General features: G+C 40.5%; 1 protein-coding gene across 3 annotated transcripts in view; it reads right to left on the bottom strand.

Annotated features, from left to right (window-relative positions):
- Nucleotides 1-18518, bottom strand: part of LOC148353879 (inactive phospholipase D5-like) — a 41511-nt gene extending 22993 nt beyond the window's left edge. For 2 of the 3 annotated variants that reach the window (XR_015852579.1, XM_088352029.1), the window contains exon 1: nt 18218-18518. Coding sequence is in view for 2 of the 3 variants with exons in the window: in XM_088352029.1 (XP_088208155.1) it covers nt 18218-18382 (165 nt within the window). In the remaining variant the exon portion in view is untranslated. Of the gene's footprint in view, nt 1-8273; nt 8423-18217 lie in introns of those variants that run through there. The other variant, XM_088352030.1, reaches the window with a different exon arrangement.
- Between the last annotated feature and the right edge of the window lie 6640 nt (nt 18519-25158).

The following is a 25158-nucleotide window of genomic DNA, read 5'->3' as shown; positions in this document are numbered from 1 at the left end:
TTTTCTTGCATGCTTGCAAAATTGTTGCTTCAAATATCATTATAAATAATCTGGAACATTTTATCGACAGTTTTTATTAGCGCAAAGCGTAAAAACCAAATACAAAGAGGTGCTGGCTACTCAAATTCACGACTTTATGCCCAACTATTTTGCCAAACTGACTCGAGTTTGTGGTGCCAATGTTGATCGAGCTCATGCAGTTGTTGCGTGTGTTTGTTGTGGCGACGGAACGTGTAATTTACGATTTCAATTTGCTGGCCCGTCGATTGCGGAGTAGTCTATTTGGCTATGAGGGAAATTGATGTGGACAGCGGGGGGCGACTATGACGGATGAAGCCGCAGATGCAATTGTTACTGGCTCATCTTGAATGCCGACAACATCCAGACTACGAATCAACATTAACCCGAGGACATTTTCTTCTCACTCTTTAATATAATTACTAATTCAAACGCTCCAATTTTGGTTAAACGCAATGCCGTGCGAAATATCGGGGTTTTGAACAGTCAGCAATGTGGGCGAAAACAAAGACTTTGGCACAAGACGAAATCGACTTTTAAGTATTCTAAAGTAGTCAGAATAGAATGAGTTTTTTTTGTGTTGTTGTTTTTTTGGACTGTACAGATTAGTTAGGGTTATTTGGGTTACCTGTGGCACACTAGTGTGCTATGGGACCTTGTCTAGTGAAGGAAGTATCTCGATCTTAACTTTGCAAAACACCTTGCCATCGCTCATTATTGTTGCTTTATTCCGATGATCAGGTGAGTAACTGTAATATTCATTCATATCAGTAGGTGACAGGAGATTACTTTTTGTTTCTTTTGATATATTTTCTGCCCATGAGGTAGTTCTGTAGAATTTGACCAGACCCTGTCATCCAGGTCTATTATACTATGTTGTAAGGTGGGAGCATTTTAAAATAATGGAGCAAAGGTGCCCAATGAGAATAGAATTTATTGTCACGTCCTCTTAGATTAAATTTGTTTTTGTTTTTCTGAATTTAAGCAAATAGTGTATATCGTGTAGCCATGTTAAAGCAGTGTTTTTCAACCTTTTTAAAGCCAGGGCATGTTTTTTTTACACTAGAACAATTTTGCTGCACACCACTAACCAAAAATGTTTTACTAATGACACTGAATAGTATGTTTAATTACAATATTATTTATAATACTGCCAGTTCTTACAGCACAGACACTTGACAATGGCATAATATTAGCTGAAAATGATTCATAAATGTTTGATAAAATTTTAAATTTAAAAAAATGACATTGGATAATTTTTCATGGCACACCTGACAATTTTTCACTAGTGTGTCGCGGCACAGTGGTTGAAAATCACTGTTTTAAAGGCAGGTTGTTCTGAGGACTTCCACAAAAGTATTTTTTTTGTATTTATTTAATATTAAAAATAGCAAAAATTGAAAAAACAGGTTGAAAATGTAGTAAAATCCAAAATGACAGATACCCATATTACTTCCTGAGCCACCACATATCATTGGAAAAAATGTATTATCATCAATTCAGGTTACAATGTAATTTAAGCTCTTAAAGAAACACACATGAAACTGGTGCCTAGCGAAAGTATTATCGAGATAAAATTTTGGTAAAGTTCAAAGCAGTAATGGGATACAAAAATATTTTGAGAACTGTGCGAGAAATAATATCAATGTGGAGAGCACACAAAACCATCCCTCTATACTTCTGCCCAAACAAGAAGAAAACTAATCAGAGAAGCAACCAAGAGGTACATGATTACATTGCATGACCTGAAGGCATACACAGCTGAGGGGAGACAATCTGTGCATGAGAAAACTGTTATTCACCTATCTTTTGTTATTTCGCCCTTTATGGAAGAGTTGCAAAGAAAAAAAAAACTTCTGTCAAAGAATGCCATAAAAAAGCCCCTCTGGCATTTACAAAAAGCCACGTGCGAGACACCAAAAACATGTGGAACAAGGTGGTCAGATGAGACCAAAGTTAAACTTTTTGGGGTGAATGCAAAGCGTTACGTTTGGTGTAAAAGTAACACTGTGCATCACCCTGAAAATGCCATCACCACTGTCAAACATGGTGGTGGCAACATTATGAGACTGGAAATATTGTTAGAGTTGATGGGAAGATAGATGGAGTCAAATACAGGGCAATTCTAGCAGAAAATACAAGGAAGTGTAAGGTTCATCTCCGACTTCAATTAGTGCTCACTAACATCCTTGGGGGTAGGAATGGGAGCTTTTTCGGTCCCTTCTCCATCATCCTCTGCTCTCATACTGCCTCAGTGCTCTGCTGGGATCCCTCTGAACAAAATCCATACATCAATGATAAGGCCATTAAAGAGACACGAGAGCTGTGTCAACTGTAACGAGGTCTGAACCCACTGGAAACCCACCCCGTCACCTGAGAAACACCACCAGATTCATTTCATCATTGTCCCATGTGAAAAATACAATAAGGCCTGACCCCTTTACTCGGGCAGATGTAGTCAAGCCAAAGCAAAGCTTAGAGGAAGCACACACTGCAGAGACATCAGTTGTGTCAACTGGGTTAATCTTCTGTTTTACTTTGAAACGCAGAATTTATGTAAGACAAAAAAATACCAAAAACATATTCCTCGAAGTGACAGGATAATTTCAGTCGGAGCCCCAACGGTAATGATGCAAAGTAAATGCTGTATTTGCGGACTGTAAAACCCCAAATTGCCAATAAATTTTCGGTCTTTGACTGGAAGGTGAAAGCAGTTTTCCATAACATCCACTTGATGACGTCAAAGTATAATGGAAAGTGGATATTGTCCTTAATACAGATGTGCCATAAAACTGCAAGATTGTTTTCAAATTATAATTATCGTCATGATCACTGTGTAGCATCACCTATGCCTGCTCATTTGGCGCCAGCCGCTGTGGGCTACCTGATTGGTTCCCTGTCCCTTTTTAAGCCCAGTCCTTTTACTCTCCGGTTGTCAGTCCGTCAGCGAACCTCTGTTGTTACAAGGCAAGCATTTTGACCCTGTCTCCCACCTGTCCAGTTTTTGCACCGTCTTTTCACCTGTCCGTTCCTGTTCTCCCCGTCTCTGGCTACGACCTGTTTTGATCCTGACCACGTCTGCTCTCCCGTCCCAGCTTACGACCCGTTTTTGATCCCGACCACGTTTTTGCTCTCCTGTCCCGGCTATCGACCTGTTTTTTTCCGTTGCTGACACGGCCATCTCCCGCTACGGAAGGTCCACTTTCGTATTCGGATCACGATCCTATTGCATGAGCAGATTGCTTCCCGCGTACAGCGAGCACCCGATCGCGGGCACTGCCCTTCCTCTTTCTATCAATAAACTTTTGATTAACGCTACGCATTTGGGTCCTGATTCCATTCTGGTCGTGACAATTATGACAGTACAGAAGTTTCTTATTAAATAAAATGTTTATAAAGTATAGGACTTTTATTTGCTAAACAAATACTTGAGCCTGTAAACTGTTTTTTTTTCAAAGTATTCAATAAATCAATCAATCAATTAATATATAAATGTTTCTTTTTTGTGGGTTTCGACTATGGCGGTATGATTTTGTAATGTAACCCCAGTGAAAAACAAGGGATTACTGTGCTTCGGAGTGAGGACAGCACAGTAACCATTTATAAATAAATGAATTGATTTAGTAATAAAACCAGGTGTCATCATGGTAATTTATGTACATTAAAATAAGTTACAATATTTTAAACATATCTACTTATATTTTATGCAACCTTAGTTCTTACCGTAGCCTCATAGCAAAAGATAATATTTGGGGGTGTGGAAAACATTTCAGAACAGAGGTACGTTCTACATGTTCTACGTTTCACCTGATGTGTAATATGCTAGTTGGGCTTCTTGTCAGGTTGACTGTAAAACTGTAGCTGGTTCTCTCCTTGCTTGAATTGATTTGTTACCCCCGAGGATCACCCCGAGGTGTTTTTATATTATACGAGTGTGTGTAGGTGTTTGTGCTTGCAGCTCTCACCAAAAATATGTCAAGACAAGCAATTTTCTCATGTCTTCTGGTCATGCCTATATATTTGATATGTGGAACCTGCCACCCCTCACATACACTCATGCATACCCTACGCCAGCTATTTTATCTGTGCAGGATGGCAGTCAAGAAATTTGCTGACTTTTCGCACACAACACACACACACACACACACACACACACACACTACACAACTTATAATACCCCCAGTTCTTACAGCACAGACACTTGACAATGTCATAATATTTGCTGAAAATGATTCATAAATGTTTGATAAAATTTTAAATTTTGAACTGCTCACCAAATCGAATGCGTACATGCAACAAAGTTAATGATATAATGTCAATGTTGGGACATAAACATGTCGTCATCTTGTCAGTGGGATGTTGCTCATAACGCTTACAACACTTAAGTCAAAGCCATGGCCCGTGGGTGGGATGTGGCCTGTGAGAAAGATTTCTAGAGCCCTCTTCATTCATTATTGCAACATACTCTAAGAATTGTTGCAAGGTAGTGCTTTGAGACTGTTGTAAGTGCAATTTATATGTAATAATGTAATAACATGCCAATGGAAAATGATACATCATAACAGAAATGCAATAAAAAGTATTGCAATAACATTTAGAACCAAAGTCATTTGGAGAGTCATATATTTTTCACAATGTTGTGCCCTTGTCAAGGGTGGTGATGGCCCTGAGAAGAAACGGTCTCTGAGCGTCTTAGTCCTTGTTTTAATGGACTTGTAGCGCTTACCAGATGGCAACGGGCCAAAGAGGTGGTAGCCAGGGTGAGAGGTGTCCTTTTTAACTTTGTTGGCTCTTAAATAATGCAAATTGTCTGTCAGCTTTCTTTCATTGCTTCTCCCTGGTTGTGCTGCCTCCAATCCCATTTCAGCCAATAGTTGTTGCTAGCCTCAGAATGTACACAGATCCATAACTTCGGGGGGGGGGGACGGTACTTGAGGTCGGGCCAAGCTTTTCTCCCGCTGACTTAAAAAAAAAATTAAAAAATTATCCATTCATTGTCTCTTTTTATGAACTTTTATTTAACTTAGATTGTGTTATAAAAGACAGGCTTTACGTGACGTGAGTCCGCGCTGCGCGGGTTCCTTCTCTGGGCCCTTTTTAAGGCAACACACATCTGATTTTACTGTATTGACTGCTCGGGCAACAAACTGGGTTGGGTCATTGCACTGCATCTGCATTTCCGTATGGCAGGGGTCGGGAACCTTTTTGACTCAAAGAGCCATAAAAGCAAAAAATATTAATTTTATTTTGGGAAAGAGCCACACCATATATTATGAGACAAATTTACAAAATTGCTAAACCCGCACCACAGACAAAAGCTTAGTCTTCAGCACATTTATTTTTGATGATTTGATAAAAAATATGAAAAGAGAATAATGCCATAGCCCCTGTCCCAAAATCAACAAACATACCACTTTAAACTTGTCTCTTTCTTGCAATTACTCAAGATCGGTTAAACTCCTTTTGACCCTTTTTTTTCATACATATTGGTTTCAAAACCAGATGCAAGCAGTTATTGTGTAAAAACGTCACAACATTCTGCAAATAGGGAGCCTGATGAGCTCACTTTTGGCGCAGATGGCGTAGGGCGAGAGATGGGAGGGAGTGCTTGCGCTTTTTGCATGGCTCCACCCATCCCTCCCACTCACCCAATCAAAAGACTAAGTTCTCTTCCGGTGTTTTGGCGTATTTACAGTGTGTTCTGTGGATTCATCATAAGGTATCTGAACACTGAACACAGATTATATAGTGAACTTTTATATAAAGGATTCTTTAGCGTTGTACAGCCAAAACGAGTTGTTTCCCCCCTTTTTTTTGTGACACCTTGACTGTAAATTGTAGTGAAAAACGTGCCCTATATATACTGCGAAGTAACATCAGAGATTTAGTTTTGGATTGGATTTGCGTGTACCTGAATAGGATGAACAACTCAAGTTTCGAGCAAGATGGAGATATTTTGCATGCAATTAAATTTGTCTCTGAGCCATAGATATTCATAGAAAGAGCCATATATGGCTCGCGAGCCATAGGTTCCCGACCCCTGCCGTATGGTATTTGTTTCTGATTTGAATATTGCCAGGTTTGATTTTTTGATCGTTATTTGTTTTGTGACCCCTTATTTGTTTTTTACTTTGTATCTGGTTTTATTATTAAATACCATCCTTATTTTGAGCACCTCTGCTTCAGTTCCTGCTTCCCCAACAGAAACTGTGTCATGTCCCTCCCTTTGCACACCACTGCGATTCGGTTTAAATAATTTTGGCCTTTCCGCGCACATCGGCGTAAACAAGCCGCTTGTTGACTTTAATCTTTAATATAGGTTTGATATATTTTTCGAATGGTGCAGGAGCCGGTTGTCTAGTTGCCATGGACACAGTTTCAGGTGTTTCAGGCGCTGCTCACCTCGCTCTGCCAACTCCTTTATCTATGTGTTGAATGTGTATGCAGAAATGAGGCAAAATATCTTGTGTGTGTGTGAGCAGAATTACAAAAAGATATTTCCCCCTTTGCTCATCACCATCGCTATGACGACACTTCAGGCAGACAGATGCCGAGAGCAAAATGGTCACAGCCAGTCAGACTCCTTAGTGTCTGTCAACGACTGATGCCGCTCTGACATTAAGCCAGCTTGAAACCAAAGACAGGAAATGGGATGAAGTCAGAAGCCAAGAAAAGTTGTCCACTATTGCCGAAGCTCTTATTCAATTATAAAATAATCACATTACACGGTTGTCTTCTAAAACATTGGGACAAGTTACCTTGGTTATCATGAAATAGATACATACACACATTCAGTGAGGTGCAGTGAGGTTTCTGTCTGGTTAAGCTCAGTCAGATTTACAAATAGATAAACATACATCTTATTAACCATGTGATTGCCAAAACAAAAAGACAATATATGAACTGTAGCGTAGATAGATAGATGTTAAATGTTGTCCTACCCTAACTATCCTTTTGAATTGAAGCATCAATAGATAAGTAATCCTCCATTGTGAAAAAAGTCTATGCTACGAGAAAATAATAACTGGATGGCTTGCCCTGTTGTTAGGTTGTTAATACTGTAATTAATAATATTGTTTGGGGGTGAAGTGTGGGTCAATTAAAATTATTTTGTCTCACTGTCGCCCTCTGCTATGAGGCAATAGAATTGCAGGGCTCACTGTTTCTGCTGATGCTCAGCACAGTAATGTGTTACATACTAATCATATTAATAAAATTCATAATATAATGTGAAAATTCAGCAATTTGGAAACAGAATATTCAAAAATTGTGAAGTTAAATGAGAAATCACTTTAACACTGAATAAATATTACGGTTTAATATATTTGTGATTTTGTATTTCCATAATGACTGCATGTCACTGATACAATTCCAGATTTCTCATGTACCTTAAATACATTCACTTGCATCACACTCAATATACTGAAATGGCTCACTCACATGAAATTAAATTAATTCAAATACCATATTAAGTTTTAAAAAAAGCTCACTCACACACAAAAACTCTGTCACAAAATACGTACTTGTCGAGCATTCAAAGTACTTGCCACCAAATTTATTGTGCGCCAAAATCATTAATCGGTAATGCACTCAACATGTCTTCATTGAGATCACTGACTAAAGAACACACACCAAACATCTTGAGAACCCAAAGACAACCTCATGCATTGCAGTTTACCAGAAAAGCTGATTGACAGATACTCACGCAAAACTTAGCAAGTACTCTTACTGAAAATAATACTCAGAAGATACCTGCCATTCTTATAACAATTGTTTTTTTAATTGGACTAGGATGTGAACCTCTTTCAATACAGTAATGTCCCAGCAGTGTGTGGAACAAGTCTCCAATTTCTGACCACTCATTTTTATTTTGATAAAAAGTTTTTTCAATTTATTTAAACTATCACAATCTGATGAGTAAGTATTCATTGCGGGGAACAGTTATAGAATTTCCAAAGCGACATGCGAGGAATTATATTTTTAGGATTATATAAAATTTTCAGTAGACTTTGATAACAATTTAAGAAAAAATTGTATTCCTCACCCTGCGCCTTTCCTTTCACAATAGTGAGCCATAAACAGAAGGCAGAAATCTAGCTTAAAATCTTGCACTTCAAATTGAGTAATTAGTCTCTTAGTAATGTGCTTTCCCGCCACCTACTGGACTGGAAGCAGCATTGGTATCATATTTCGTTCACATGCATCCTCAAAGAAGCACACGTCCTCACAAGACTTTTTGAATTGAAAAAGCTTACCTTCATGATGCACCCCTTGCTTGCAGATGATGAAAGAAAATACTATCTATCTATTTATCTAACTGTGTTGTTCATTTCTTCTTTGCTCGCCTTCCTCCCCGTGTCTCCCTTTGCGCATCGTGTGTTGGTCTACCTCTTTCCAAGTCTCCAGCTTCCTCCCCCCCATCCTTTCACCCATCCTTCCTCCCATCCTTTCTCCCTCCTGCTCCCTTGCTCCCCCACCTTGCTGTGATAGAAAGCTCACATTTCTCTTGCTTCTCTCTCATAGACACTAAAAGTAGGAGGCGAAGGAAAAATAAATAGAAGGTCCGGCTTCTGCTTCCCTCTTGTCTCCTCTCAGTGTAGCTTGTGCTTGATGCTGAGTTGCCCTGCCCTTACACACAAGCACACACACAAGCACGCACACTCAACTGAACTTGCAACTTAAGGGCTGACAAACTGTGAAGGTGCAACATTTGATATAATTTGCATTATGTTGTTTTCATTTATTAAACAGTCTCAGCAAATATGCACTGGCTATCCAATCTCCTTTCCGCTGTTTATTAGCTGGGTGGTGTTTGAGACTTTTTAAAGGCAGCACATTGATATTCAAATGCTGTGCATATGCAGAGTTAAGTAGAACCTTATCAAGCATTTTGCATTTCCATAGAGGGATCTGTTCTGTTAAAGGCAACAGGCAATAAACCCTATGCTAGTCAACAAAATCAGCTTGATCTTTAATATTGTAGAAAAAAACATACATGAAATGATAATACATGTTCAGGTTTTGTGTTTGTTTCCTTTTGCAACTTAAGAGAAATCACAACTTATTTTGGGAAGAAAATATGAAAAACCTTAAATACAATTTAAAAAGGAAGTGTAACAAGGGATTCTGATGATGTAATTTTGCTTGATAGCAGCAAAAAACATTTTGCATTTTATCCATTAAGCAAGCAGCCATATTACCACTTCCATCTACTGAAGAAGACATCAGAGTTGTGTTAGCAGTCAAATTCATTTTCAGTGAGGCTTGGGAGTTGGGACTCTGCCAAAGCTGTCCTTTTTTTCTGTTATATTCATAACCTTAAAGGAAATAATTTTTTGAGTGCAGTCGAGGTGTCAAGAAAATTTGTTTGGTGATCTCCTCGTTTTATAGAGCCGCTCCTCTCCTGCGTTTAGAGCAACCGTCTGAGGTGAGTCGAGCATGTGGTCCGCATGCCTCCTGGACAACTCCCTGTAGAGGTGTTCCTGGCATGTCCCAATGGCAAAGGCTCTCAGGGTGACTGAATGAGGGTGGAACAACTCTTTGCGCCCAACAGAGGGAGACTTTCATGATTACTCATCCTCCACACACACTACAGTAATTTGCTTATCATGCTTCACAAATCCCTTAATCACCACTAAGGATGCAACTCTGAACAGCTCTCTCCACTGCTGATGGTTACTGGCCTGAGTTTGGGTTGTGGCAAAGTTAGGCACCAGTCAATTTCTTGATCGTGTCAGACCAATTCTTTTTCTGTCTTACTGCCACCTTAGACTGTGCCGTAGAGAATGATCTTAGATAATCATGTTGATCTTGTGATGTGTCATACCACTGCAGTTTTTGTCCGTGCACAGTTGACAATAGTTATTCATAAGGTCCAATCTGCCCTCTGATGATGTGATGTCATTTGTCACATGGGATATGTAGCTTAAGCCTAGGAGTTTCTTATCGCGTAGCATCTCCATGGCCTGGATTTTCTTTTACAGCTCTGCTGTACGAGTCCATGTCTCGCAAGTGTAGAGGAAGTTGGAGGTAACCAGCGCTTGTGTAACAGAGTTGAAATTTGATTGTTTTGACGTTTTTTTTTTTTAAATTCTCAAAAAATCTGTGTTTTTGTTGCATTATTGTTAAAATTCTGCTACTGCATTCATTTGTTAAGCCATGGGCATGTGCGACTGTCTTTTTCGTTTGGCACTTTATGGGCTTATGTGCTTGCCGTACCTTCAGCTCAATAACATCGTGCTGAAGGTAAGCTGTGCCCAATATCAGTTTGGGTAAGAATGCATATTTTGCTAGCTGCTTTTACGAACTATTTTTGTATATAAATGTATATAAGTAGTGCTAAATGATGTATATAAAAAAACACAAATTAAAAGTAAAGTAACGCAGCTTGAAACGATGATTACTGCGTTAATGTTTTAGATGATTGCAGTCAGACACCCTGACTTTGGTATTGTTTTGTTTAATGAATGCAGGTACGTGGGAAAGCTATGTTCATTGTTATTATTAAAGTTTAAAGAACAAGCACATTTTTACAAACTATTGACCGGTATCTCTGCTTCCTCAGTTCTCTAAAATATTAGAGAGACTTTACAATAATAGACTAGAACAATTTGTAGATAAACATAAATTGATTAATGAAAGTCAATATGGTTTTAGAGCAAACAGATCAGCAACAATGGCAATTATTGATGCAGTAGAAGAAATCACCCATAGTATTGAAAAGAAGAGATACGCAGTCGGGGTATTTATTGACTTAAAAAAAGCATTTGATACCATTAATCATAATATACTATTAAAAAAACTGGAAAGATATGGCATCAGGGGAGTGGCTTTGCAATGGATTCAAAGTTATTGGACGGGGAGGAAGCAATATGTAAAAATGGGAGAGTTTTCATCTGAATATTTGGACATCTGTTGTGGAGTACCACAGGGTTCTATCCTGGGACCAAAGCTATTCAATTTATATATTAACAATATTTTTAATGTTTCAAAACTATTGAAAATAGTAATATTTGCAGACAACACTAACATTTTCTATTCAAATGATAACTATATTGATTTGGTAACCTGTATTAATCGCAAACTAATTAATCTAAAAGTATGGATGGATATAAATAAATTATCTTTAAATTTAAATAAAACCAAAATAATATTCTTTGGTAATCGTAAGGCAAATCAAGATTTAGAAGTAAAAATGGATGGTGTCGCAATAGACATTGTATCAGAAATAAAGTTTTTAGGGGTCATAATAGACAATAAATTAAGTTGGAAAACACACATCAGACACATACAAACTAAGGTATCTAAAAGCATTTCAATAATTAATAAAACCACATTTCTTTTAAATTATAATGCATTGTATTTATTATATTGTTCTGCCATATTTAAAATATTGTGCAGAAGTCTGGGGCAATAATTACAAAAGTTCACTACAGAGCAGCAGCAAGTCAACTGCAGGAGAGAGAGTGGGAAAGGTGAGATGGCACAACATTCATTTGGACAGGTAACTTAAAATTAGTTTTATCTGGTTATATCAGTATCAGAAATATTTTATTAACACTCCACTTATTGAAACATGAATATTTTGTTTGTTTGTACATGATTCAATTGTTTGTTTGTAAATGATTCAAATTGAATCTTTTCTTCTGGCGCCGTCACGAATGGCAGCCACTCCAGCAGCTCCCGTGTTATTTTCGATTGTTCTCAGCTCAGGGATGCTGCTGGAAATGTGAATTTCCCTTCGGGGATGAACAAAGTATCTATCTATCTATCTATCTATCTACAGCCCCTTTTTATCCTTCAAAAACGTGCAATAAGAACCATACACAGGGTAGGATATCAGGATCATACCAATATTTTATTCATGCAGTCCAAATTATTGAAATTGGATGATTTAATAAAATTTTTCACTTCACAACTGTTATTTAAGGTCAACAAAAACATAGTGCCAGAAAACATACAAAATTATTCACTCGGAAAGAGGGAAACTATAACTTGAGGGGCTGTGGTGAATTCAAAATCCCAAAGGTGAGAACCACCAGGAAAAGTATGTGTGTGTCTGTGTGTGGAGTCAGACTTTGGAATAATTTGCAAAATGAGATCAAACAATGTCCAACTATCCATGTGTTCAAATTTAAATACAAAACAGCATTACTGGCGAAATACAGGGAAGAAAATAAGATATGAGGGAGATTGGAAATACTGCATTTCAAACTATGGTTATGTCACGAGACGTGGTGGCGTGGAAGGTGACCGGACCAGAACGGAGGCAGGAGGCATGAAGGGAGAACTCAAATGCGTTGACGATCCATAGGTTTTATTTAATAAAATAAAAGTCGCCCAATACTCCGAGGCAAAACAGAACAATACAGAGTTCCTCCGGCACGAACTCAACAGGACAAGGCATAACAGACTAAAACAGGACAAGGCATAACAGACCGGGATTGTGAATAATGAGTAATGAACCAGCACCCGCCAAACCCAAAATCCAGCCTTAAATAGCAGAACAGCAATCAGCTGATCTGCTTCAGCTTGAGTTCGGGGCGTGGCATACTGGTCGTCATGGCGACCGTGACAGAGCCCCCCTCTCAAGGGACAGCTCCCGAGGTCCCAAAAAAGAAAAAATTACTACCTCGCGCCCCGGAATGTTGACGATCGCGATTGGGGCAACCCTGCTCCCTCCTCCGAACACGCAGGAACGGGGAGAGGCAGGCGCCATCTGCGTCGGGCGGATCGGAATCGGCGCTCGGCAGGGGGGGTCTGGTGGCCAACTGGACAGGGGATGACAGGCAAAGGCAGAACCGACGAGAACAGGACAGATAAACAGGACAGGCAAAATCAGAACAGGTAAACAGGACAGGCCTCTACAGAAGAGTCGCACCCAGGACAGGCCGATGCAGAAGAGTCGCACCCAGGACAGGCCGATGCAGAAGAGTCGCACCCAGGACAGGCCGATGCAGAAGAGTCGCACCCAGGACAGGCCGATGCAGAAGAGTCGCACCCAGGACAGGCCGATGCAGAAGAGTCGCACCCAGGACAGGCCGATGCAGAAGAGTCGCACCCAGGACAGGCCGATGCAGAAGAGTCGCACCCAGGTCAGGCCGATGCAGAAGAGTCGCACCCAGGTCAGGCCGATGCAGAAGAGTCGCACCCAGGTCAGGCCGATGCAGAAGAGTCGCACTCTGGGGGTTCGGGTTCAGAAGAGTCGCACTCTGGGGGTTCGGGTTCAGAAGAGTCGCACTCTGGGGGTTCGGGTTCAGAAGAGTCGCACTCTGGGGGTTCGGGTTCAGAAGAGTCGCACTCTGGGGGTTCGGGTTCAGAAGAGTCGCACTCTGGGGGTTCGGGTTCAGAAGAGTCGCACTCTGGGGGTTCGGGTTCAGAAGAGTCGCACTCTGGGGGTTCGGGTTCAGAAGAGTCCCACTCTGGGGGTTCGGGTTCAGAAGAGTCCCACTCTGGGGGTTCGGGTTCAGAAGAGTCGCACTCTGGGGGTTCGGGTTCAGAAGAGTCAGACTCTGGGGGTTCGGGTTCAGAGTGGCGATTCAGACAGGACAGGCGGAATCAGAACAGGCAAGACATGAGAGGGTCAAAATCAAAACAGACAAGACATGAGAGTCAAAATCAGAACAGACAAGACATAAGAGAGTCAAAATCAGAACAGACAAGACATAAGAGAGTCAAAATCAGAACAGACAAGACATAAGAGAGTCAAAATCAGAACAGACAAGACATGAGAGAGTCAAAATCAGAACAGACAAGACATGAGAGAGTCAAAATCAGAACAGACAAAACAGGAGGAGCGGAGTCGGACTGGCAGGCAGCGGAGTCGGAGTCGGCCCGACGGGCAGCGGAGTCGGAGTCGGCCCGACGGGCAGCAGAGTCGGAGTCGGCCCGACGGGCAGCAGAGTCGGAGTCGGGCTGGCACGCAGGGGAGACGGAATAGCAGGCAATCGGCACGGGAGTCGGGCAGGCAGGCATGAGAGTTGAACAGGCAGGCGTCAATTCTTCCAGGGACCCCATTCGAGGCACAGCAAGGGCCACGACGGGCGGGGCCGTGGTTCGAACGGGCAGGGAAGGCCAACTCAGTAGGCGCCTGCCGAACTGCGCTCTCCAGCTCTCCCCAAGTCGCGCTGGGATCGTTCGCTGAGTTCTATTTGTTGGCTGGTTCATTCTGTCACGAGTGCGTGGTGGCGAGGAAGGTGACCGGACCAGAACGGAGGCAGGAGGCATGAAGGGAGAACTCAAATGCGTTGACGATCCATAGGTTTTATTTAATAAAATAAAAGTCGCCCAATACTCTGAGGCAAAACAGAACAATACAGAGTTCCTCCGGCACGAACTCAACAGGACAAGGCATAACAGACTAAAACAGGACAAGGCATAACAGACCGGGATTGTGAATAATGAGTAATGAACCAGCACCCGCCAAACCCAAAATCCAGCCTTAAATAGCAGAACAGCAATCAGCTGATCTGCTTCAGCTTGAGTTCGGGGTGTGGCATACTGGTCGTCATGGCGACCGTGACAGGTTAACTTGTTGTTATTGTTGCTACTATTATTATATCAGAACTGTTATTATAAGTATTGTGTTTATTTTTATTGTTATTATCACTGGTGCCGCAGTGACATTATGCGCATTATGACATTGAGGGATGGGTATTGCGAAGATTAGTGTATAAAATATGTGATTATTGTAACTATTATAATTATTGATATCTGACCTATGTAATAAGTATATCCATGAGATTTTGTTGTATTGGACACAAGAGGAGCTATCTATAAAATGTATTTAATAGGGAAGATAAAGGGGTAGGAAAAATAAGCATCTGCTTCTGACTACCCCTTTTCGAACATGTTATGTGACATTATTTTGTTGTTGACTTATTGTTTTTGTCCTGTTTTTATTTTTATGTTCGAAATAAAAGTTTTCATTCATTCATTCATTCATTCATTCAAAGTTTCACTATTAATGTGCTCGCTTGTTGTCTGCTGACCATAGCTTCAGCTCAATAACATCGTGCTGAAGATGATTGCAGTCGTGCACAGACGCCCTGACTTTTGTATTGTTTTGTTTACTGAATGCAGGCAATAAACCGAGTGACTGTGAACCCTTGTGTCGCGCATGAGTGTTGTTACACTTGCATTTGGCTGATTTTAGATTTTACTGCAATGTTCTTGTCTCTCCAGATGGGCTTAAGGGGGTGGGCCAGGAAAAGCTATTACCTCCATTGCAAACTCTTTTATCCCCAATGACCACTGGGACATCTCCTGGTTGGACCTGAGGGTTGGGGTCTATGCTCTCTATGGTGCATCCTTCACTTCTCTTTGTCACCATCTCCTCCCCTCAGAATTTCACCTCCAAGTGGCTGAATGTGGGTGGTTTGGGGGCTATTTGTGGGGCTGCTTTACCCTCAGACTGGATTTCCAGGTTCAGGTTGTCCCAGGTTTTAGTGGTTTGGGTGGGCTGGTGGGAGATTGTGCTTGTGGTGTTGGATTGGGTGGAAATGTCTGACGGCTCCTTGTCCCCTTTAGAAATTATATTTTGTATGCTGGGCCCATCCACCCCATTAGGATCTTAAAAAAAAACTAGGAGTTTAATCCCTTTAAAATTTGCGAGTCAATAGAGGCTGGTGTCTGTGGTTATCACTTTGGCTCTGTTATATTTTTCTTTGTTTTGGAATAAAGATACTGATATGAGTTAAGTTTAGACTCTGGTGAAGGAACACCGATTGGCAAACCTCGTGAAGATCTCATGCATGCCATACCCCCCACTTCAGATCCCAAATTTTAGTTTATTTTTTTATTCTTCTTCTTGACATTCTGTTTTCTTTGCTGTCTTATTACTTCTTTATGCTGAATTAGTGGTAATTGACGTGTTACCATATCAAGATGCTACATCTCCGGCCAATTGCATGTGTCTTCTCGGAGTGAAAAGTCAGCTGAATTGTTAAAATAAATCTATGAAGATATACTCACTATATGCACAAAAGGTAACAAAAGAGGTGCAATGAGAAACGATTATAGGTCAGGATCATTGACCTCCCAATTTATTTGTGTATTTATTTAGCTATCTCATTATTCTAACACCTCATCTGAGCATCACTTTTTTTATGTTGCTGTTTGGAAAGCCCGTTAGCAAGTCCATTTTTGGAATTTGAGGAAATCAGGAAGAGAAAGTCAGACATCAGTTGAGCACAAGTGTTGAACAGCTAAGACAAGAATATTTTCTAATGTCCATTTGAGAGAAAAAAAGGGGAAACAGATGCATTTGACTATGCTAATCTAAAACGTATATGAATTTGATAGTGAGATAACCGTTACAGAGCAAGAAGAGAGGAGCCAACGCTTCCTTCCGCCCAACATTTGCAATAAAACAGGTTGTGTTTGCAACCTTTGGCAATGTCGCTCTCTGCTGGAAATGGGCTCATAATGCGTCTTTGAACCAATTACAAGTGCAGGTACAGTATTTTCCATGAATTAATTATCCACAACTTCATGTGTTGTGTTGATACTAATTGCAAAGGAAAATAATAATTTCTTTCAAAATACACTGAATCTTTCATGCATGAATGAATAATTGAATGGCGTTTATTGTCTTTATAAAATAGTATAACGGAATTGGGGGGTGGGGGGGATTCTCCTCTTGGGGCAGGTAAGCCATATAAAAAAATCTAAATGTCCAAAGGGACGAAAATGTTTAAAATTATGTATTAATTAATATGTGCACATTCACTGTGGCAGATGTACAGTTCATTGTGCCCATGTACGCTGTAGATGAGAGTTAATGGTCGTTATAACTCTTAGGAAGATTTCACTTTCAAAATCTATTTGTCTCATCTTTTAATCTGCCACCCATTATTTTTTGTCCAAACCCCAACTAATGTCTAAGAGGCTTGATTTACAAAAAGCCCTCTGCCACATTTAGAAGATGACGACGTGAAAGCCATCATTAGTAACCGGCAAAAACACAGACAATGGCAATAAACCGCCAAAGTAATGGAGAATCAATACAGCTTTTCTTGGCCACAAATTATTTGGATGATCTGCATCCACGTGAAACCTCAAAACATCTGTGAGTTCATTGGATGCGTTTACAGTTTTTCATGACCTCATATGATCTATTAGCGCACAACATTTTTCTTAGGCAGTTTTCTGTGGAAGTACATTGAGTGGAATGGTCAGAAAAAGCACATTTTTCTGGACAATTTTGTCGAAGAACACCACGCTGGTTTCCATGATCAAATATTTAACATACAGCCTAGGGCAATCAGTGTGGTGCGGCTGTTTTATTCTCAAATCCAACATCAACCATCCTGTTTTGATACCACTGAACAGGCACACCTTTTTCACCCCCAGGATTTTCCCAGACTGAAAGGCTGACAAAATGGATTCAAACAATTTTAGAATGTTAAATGAAATGCTGGAGGATTTTAACTGGGGTTGCTGTAGCACCCTCAGCAAGCCCTAGTAGAATCTCAGGTCACTTGCCGCAAACATTTTAATGTCAAGGAAGGTAACTAGGCAGGTCACAGCTTCGAATCTCAGCTGCTACCTGTCAGTGACGGGTGGTGAGGTCTGTGTCTGGTGAGGCACTTTCAGATATACAAATAAATTAACCTACCTCTTATTCATCATTTGAATTTCAGAGTACTAAGCAATATATAAAGTGTAGTTTGGAAAAAAAAACGTTTTATTTTTTTGTATAAAGTATATGTGCTGCTTCTTTTGAATAAAATGATCAATAGATTGATAATACCCAAATTTGAAACGAAGAGCAACGGCAAAAAAGAAATTACTTGATGGCTTGCCTTGCTGTTAGCTTGCTAATGCTATTCATTTTCATCCACAAACATTTCACTATTAATTATCATAACCAATCTCTTAGCTCTACACTTTAAATCTTATTTTTCTTGCTTTTATCCTGACAGTCTTTAATCTTTTTTTTCTTCTTTAAAGTCTTTATTACATGTTTACCCTGGAGTGCCAAGTCTAATTTTATCAAATACAATGTTTCACAATATTGGTATCGATAACAATAATTAAATTTTAATTATCATGTATGCGACTTATCAAATTAATTTTTATCATTGTGGAATTACCAGGTATTCACAAACCAAAACAGTCCACAAACCTTCTCTTTCAAATGCCCTATTCAGATGTCAAAATTGTGGATTATTTAAGATCTTGATTGTCCCACACTTACATGTTCCAGTTTGTCCCTCCTGCGAAGCCAAACACTGGCTGAGTAGTCCTGCTGCTGCACAGCTGAAATGATGCTGCTGGCTGGGAGCCCGGCAATGGAAGTCCCCAATCCAAAGCCTTTAAGGTCCTGGCTGAGCGCCGGCCCCCGGGGCCCCCGCAGTTCCATTCTGATAGATGGCTGTCTAGCTCACGTTGGGGTGCCTTCAGCCTCGTATCTCCTTTGGCTTCCTCTGTGCGTGCTCTGCCATGTCAAGTGGACCTTCCAGATAAGGACTCATTCCAAGTGAGTGAGCTGGACTTTGCTTAGCTGAGCACAACATCAAGTGATCAACTTCCAGTGAGGCATCCCCAATGCCATGGCAGGGAGTTGGGGTGGGGTTTTAAACAAGTGAGAGAGTGAGCAAAAACAGGAGAGTTGACGATACAGAGAGAGAGAGAGAGAGAGAGAGAGAGAGAGAGAGAGAGAGAGAGAGAGAGAGAGAGAGAGAGAGAGAGAGAGAGAGAGAAGATAGATAGATAGATAGATAGATAGATAGAGAGAGAGAGAGAGAGAGACAGAGACTCCGACACAGAAAGAGACAGACTGATGGGGAAAAAGAGGGGAGGTTGGGAGGGTGTGGTTCAGACAGAGTGACTGAGACAGACAAAAAGATGACAAACAGGGTGTGAACTACTGAAAGAGAGGCTACACAGAGAAAGCCATATCGACAGAGGGAGGGGCAGATTTATAGAGAAAGAGAGAGACTGAGAGGAGAGTCCAACATCCTTTAAGCAGTACATCAATTTTTTTTCTATGTGAAAAAAATATACTACAGTGAACCCTCACTTATTGCAGGCTTATGTTCCGAAAAGAACCCATGAAGGCAAAATAAGTGATGAAGAAACCTGATTCTTTTACAATTACATGTCTAAATACTGTATTATACATTGACACCAAACAACAAACCCTTTTACCAGTCGAGGATTTGTTCAAAAGTGCTGTCCGGTATTTGGAACTTTTCTACTCGGTGCTATCTTCCGGCATATGTAATCATTGCGACCTCTGTCAAGCTTCTTATGTTGCGCTTGCAATTTCATGCATTTCTTAGATGCACTTGAATCAACTCCTCTTTTTAAAATATTTTTGGGGGTTCGGGTGTGCATTTGAACTGTACTTGACTGAAGACTTTTCTTACTTTCGCCGTTTTTATGCCACACTAACAAAAGTCAGCGTTGATTAGCACAAAGTCACTCTGCAGACCCCCCTCCCATTCAGCCCTGTCTTTCTACCTACTGCTCAAAGTGAGATATGAACAGATAGGCGTGATGGAAAAAAATTATAAGGGATCTTAAAACTCAGTTGGGCTTTGTTAACACATACAGTATAGAAAAGATTCCAGTTTTAACTTTTTAAGGACACCTCAAACTTAGCACCCCACCTTTAAAGAAAAAAAAGGATTGTATACTGTCCTTCTAAAATTGTATTTATATTTTCCCATTATCTACTCTCTTGGGGACTGTTAAGCCCGGGGTTGCCAACCAGTGGCTCTTGGGCTGCATGCGGCTCTTTGCCACGTCCTAGTGGTTCCCTGTTGCTTTTACCAAAAATGTTTGATAATAGAAAACGATATGGTTTCTGTAGAAGGACAAACATTCTTAACATTCTCCAATGTATTTAGATGTATAACGTGTATATACAATATGCACAGTATATGTTGCCTTCCTCAAAATTCATTTATCTGACCTACTGCCATTGACATTGTCAGGCAGGACGGAAGGAAAACTGAGATCACTTGCACTCGTTTCTTGGTTTTTATTGGAAGGAAGGAATGACAAGGGGTGATTCTTCGATCCGTTGTTTGACGGATTGACGAAGCTTGACAGGCGGGCGAAGGCTTGGCGGGAATGGTCGCGGACAGGCAGAATCGTCGTGTTGTTGGTCGGGGCTGGAGAAGAAGGGCGTCGTCGTGTTCGGAAATGTGATCAGGAATCAGACGGGCAGGGCAGGTCGGAGGCAAATTCGGAAACGGGTCGGCAACGGAGATCAAGTATAAAAACAGGAGGCAGGCAAAGAGTCGGAGGTACGTTCTTTTTGAGCAGATGGCAACAGGTAGCATAGTACAATCAGACAGCTTGTTTCCGGAAGCTGAGAATTTAAATGGACAGGGTGCGCCAATCAGCTGTCCTGGCTGTTGGCGCCAAATCCTGAGCACAGGTGTTCCAGATCCGGGTGATTGTGACAGACATGTGTCAATTCCAAAGATATTTCTCAATATCAGTGAATGAAATATAGAGCTTTTATTTTTTTCTCGTGGCTCCATATGTTTTTGTTTTGTTTCTGGTCCAATATGACTCTCTAAACATTTTGAGCTGCCAACCCTTAGTTGAGCCAATCAGAATGCAGAACACAATCTATGGCGAAAATCCGTGCAGCAGCATTATCGCGAGGGATCACTGTATATACGTTATGTTCAGTATATTCAACTGTATTCATGTCCTGTCATTTATTGCTTTCAGTGATTTAATATAATCCTTCAGGCAAACTGCAATACTGTACTGCCTCTCACAATAGACATTCAGAAATAGCTCCAAAATCAGATAAGCTAAATTATTACGATAACAATGATTTTGTTTGATTCCTTTGTGTTAGCTGTCATGGTAGCTGCAAGAAGTGCATCGTTGTCAACAGCATCCTGCATCAGATATCAATCAAGTAAGTGACCAGGCTCCTAAAACAAAGTTAAACAACTCAAATGTGTGTTTAAATGTTGTTTTTGTACACTTATTTTATCACCGAGTTGTTACGATTTATTCATTCAAATTTTTTGCTGTAGAATTCATTCTACTCAGCACGGATTTCCCAAACTCCATTAAAATTGTATGGTGTTTATAGCATTTTGCTCTCTTTTGTCTCTATCTAGTTATCTCAAACAAGCACACACACTCTAAATTTCGACAGCAGAGTGGTGCAGTGAGGCTGCAGCGGCATCTTTACCTCAACTTGGCCTCCCATTATGCCAAGTCGAGAAGCGGCAGAGCATAAATAGTCAACTCCTTGATTATTATCTCGTCACAGAGAAAGCCCTCTTCTTTGATCCTACAGATGAACACTGTGGTAAAATTTCGACACCCATATTTGGGATTTTGCTACTGCTCCACATTGCAGACTTTTAAGGAAGAAAGCTGCTGAGCTATCAGTGAGCCTGCTGTCATTTAAACAGACGTACTTACGTTTACAATTGTTTTAGCCCCTCCTTGTGGTAAAAAAAAAATAATTGAAAAAAAACAACAACAGACAACTCACTTGCTCATTCACACCTAGGGACAATTTAGACTGGCTAAATCGCCTGACATGCATGTTTTTAGAATGTGGGAGGAAACCAGAGTGCCTGGAGGAAACCCACACAAGCACGGGGAGAACATGCAAACTCCACAGAGGAGGTTCGATTTTGCTATGCAGAAGAAATACAATTTTCTCCTCCTATGAATATTAACAAAAGATAACCTTGGTATGATAGTTAATGTCTTTTTCCCATTATTTAAATTTATGTTTTTTTTTTATTTTTTACTGAATGAAGATTTTTTTGTACAACACGGAGACACTAAATATTACACACTGTCCCTTTAAGATACAAACAAGAAATCTCCCTGGAAGGTAAAATGAATTATTTTTGCGTCCACATGGACTGCATAAGTACTGTACAGTAAATGGGAAAGGAAGCCTTGGAATTGTCCTGGATTGCCTGCACAGACGCATTGATTTTTAAAATGACAACCAAGAAGAAACAGGACTTTTCCAAATCAATTTTAATTGCTCACAACTGTCAGCAATACAATAAAACCCTCTTGAATGATGTCACTGCTTTGACATTGAAATCAAACACAAACGATTCAACATTGATTATGCAATGTCCGCATCCTACCCGATACAGCCATTGAAAGATGCAATTTGCTGAGACCATTTTTTTCAATTTTAACTGCTTGGATATAAATCGTGTTCATTGCTGACCTTCTGGATCAGACCGAGGCCAATCCTGCTGTCCTGTTGCCTTAACATGCATTCCTTTTACTTTATGCTCTGTAACACTGGTAAAGAAAGTTGCGAGTCTGCTGCATGCACCAGATTTATTTAGGATAAATCTCATCCTCCTTAGAGGAAAATACAATATATGAAGTGGTTTTAACTTGTAGGGGGCTTTTGTACCCTTCAAAGTTTTTAATGTGAGGGACAATTGCCCGTTTGGGAACTTGGTGATGAAGAACATCTTTGTTAAGGGAAAATACCTTCCATTTATTGGTATTTTTTTCTCCCCACAACCTGAGCCCAGGGTTGTCAAAACCTTTCAGAAGGCTATATTTGGTAAGCTAAAAATGTGGGAGGTACAACTATTCATTCTGGCATTTTTTTGAACATTCTTTGATAAATTCACCCTCAGTGAAATGTTTGCAGCGCTTAGCGATCAGCATTGGGTCTCATAGCGTTTTCATTTGACTCGCAGGGTCTCGTGAAAAAGTGCTGCTGTGCCGTTAAAACAGCTTTCAATTACTATAATTTTTCACAGTGTACCATTGCAGTTAGCTTTCTGTAGTCAGCGTTTTTTGTCTGGCAGTGACTATTGATATTATATTCTTTTAAAAAGCCACAGTATCTAGGCAAATGAGTTTTGAATTTCGTTGAAAAAAATACTCCAATTTCCACTTGTCCCGGAAGCGGCGGCCCTCTCAGTCAAGTTTCCTTTTTTTATTTACAGTTGCCATGTCAGATATGGGGTGGGCTAAAATTCTCAAAGAAAGCCAAGGGCAAGGTGTGTCACGTAGCGGAGCAGGAAACAGGAAAAAAGGACCCATTCGCGTGGACGTACTCACAATTTATTGGGGAAAGAAAAGTTGTCCAAAAAACGGATCATACCAAAAACAAAACAGGATCAAACGCAGGCAAATTTAGAGACTAGATATTTCTCAGAGTTAAACAGAACTTGCAGAAATCTCACAGAAGGTTTACAAAGTTTAACAAATGCTCAGGCAAGGCACAGCTCAAAGGAACACGTTTAAGTACTCCGAGAAGCAATCAATCAATGCATCTCAGCCGGTGTCCATGGGCGGGGCCAATTGGGCGCCGTGGCAACCGTGCCAGAATCCGGCGCCACCCGGCTGGGACCAACTGGGCGCCAGACGTGACAAGGTGGCCAAAGGGTCAGTGCCATTATGTGGTGAAATGGTGATTTTTTTTTTTTTATTTTTTTTTTGTACAAATGTATTTTATACTGCGGTCAACATTACTGGCAAGCCACTTATTACTAGTTTTATGACAGAGGCTGCAGGCCAGTAAAACATTGATCACATGCCTGTCCTAGCCCTATAACAGGAAATATAATTTAACCATAACGAGGCATTGGTTTCACAGTAAAGGGGCAGGAATAATTACAAATGTCTTTATCGACAATGAAAACAACGCAGTGAACATTGTTTACAATAAAATTAAACATGGCAGTTCAGGATAAACATGTAATAAAGATTTAAAGGGACAGTGTGTAATATTTAGTGCCTCCTACTGGTACAAAAACTTATATTCAGTAAAAATAACATAACATTCATTTAACTACTAAGCAAAAATACAAGAACTATCATACAAATGTTATTTTTATAAAAAATATTGATTGAGAAATTTGTATTTCTTTTACACAGTGGAATCCCCACTTAGTTCGCCACCATGTTTGTCCGGCATCCTGTCGCCATGCTGTGCACTGTGACACTGGCCCTCGCTCGCACCGGACAACACTGTGCCACCTAGTGGTAAAATATTAAACATTGGAGCTTTAAAATTAAAAATAAGATTGTATTTCCGGAGTGCAGTGGTTAGCACATTTGCCTAAGATGCAAAAGGTCCCCGGTTCGAGACAGGGGAGAAACATTTGTTGGCCAGGAAAGGGATGCGCACCACCAGGCTGTACTTGCCCAATACACACCACAGGAAATAGTACCCCTACGACCCCTGAGGTTAAAGGATCCACCCAGCCGAAAAGTGTGTCGGGTAAGAGTTCTGAGCCTGTTAGTCCTTGTTTAATGGACCTGTGACATCTGCCAGAAGGCAACAGGTCAAAGAGGTGGGGGCCGGGTTGGAGGAGTCTTTTATATTGCTGTTGGTTGTGCTGCGGTATAGCAAGGAAATGTTGAATATAATCTATCTGAAAAATTCACACATCAGTTTTACAAACAACAACAAAATTTGTGAATTACAATGTGAGTCTATGATGTCAACATTTTCGATTTTTCCGTTCCGGCAAAAGCTGTATAAGTCTGGGTTTGTTTTACACAACCAAGAGAATTTTTAGCTATTATTCCGATTTTTTTTGGAAAGGTTTTTCTTTTTTTTCTCAAACAAATTACAAAAAATGGACACAAACTGCACAACCATTAATGGTTAAAAATTATCTAAAATACCCAATCAATCATTATTGATCAAAATAAATAGTTCAAAACAGACAGAAATAATTTAGAGTCTAGTGTCTATCTGTATCTTCATTCATTCATTCATTATCTGCAACGCATATTCTCAGTAGGGTCGCGGGGGTGCCGGAGCCCATCCCAGCTATCTTCGGGCAGTGGGCAGGGGACACCCTGAACTAGTTGCCAGGGCCCATAGGGACAGACAACTCACTTCATTCACACCTAAGGATAATTTGGACCAACAAATTAACCTGACATGCATGTTTTTGGAATGTGGGAGAAAACCGGAGTGCCCGGAGGAAACCCACACAAGCACGGGGAGAACATGGAACTCCACACAGGAAGGTTCGATCTCATGACCTCATAACTGTGCCGCACACGCGCGAACCACTGTGCCGCCATGCTGCCCTCTATCTGTATCTATTTTGCCAAATTGTTTTCTTCTCAGTTATGTTGGACAGGTTGGATTAAGGGACCAATAGAGCCTACGAGAGTGCAGCAAAGGTGGTGCCCGAG

This window comes from Urocampus carinirostris, chromosome 13, assembly GCF_059441175.1.
Source record: "Urocampus carinirostris isolate Australia breed hairy pipefish chromosome 13, RoL_Ucar_1.0, whole genome shotgun sequence".
NCBI lineage: Eukaryota > Metazoa > Chordata > Actinopteri > Syngnathiformes > Syngnathidae > Urocampus > Urocampus carinirostris.
This window is presented reverse-complemented; position numbering and strand designations above follow the sequence as displayed.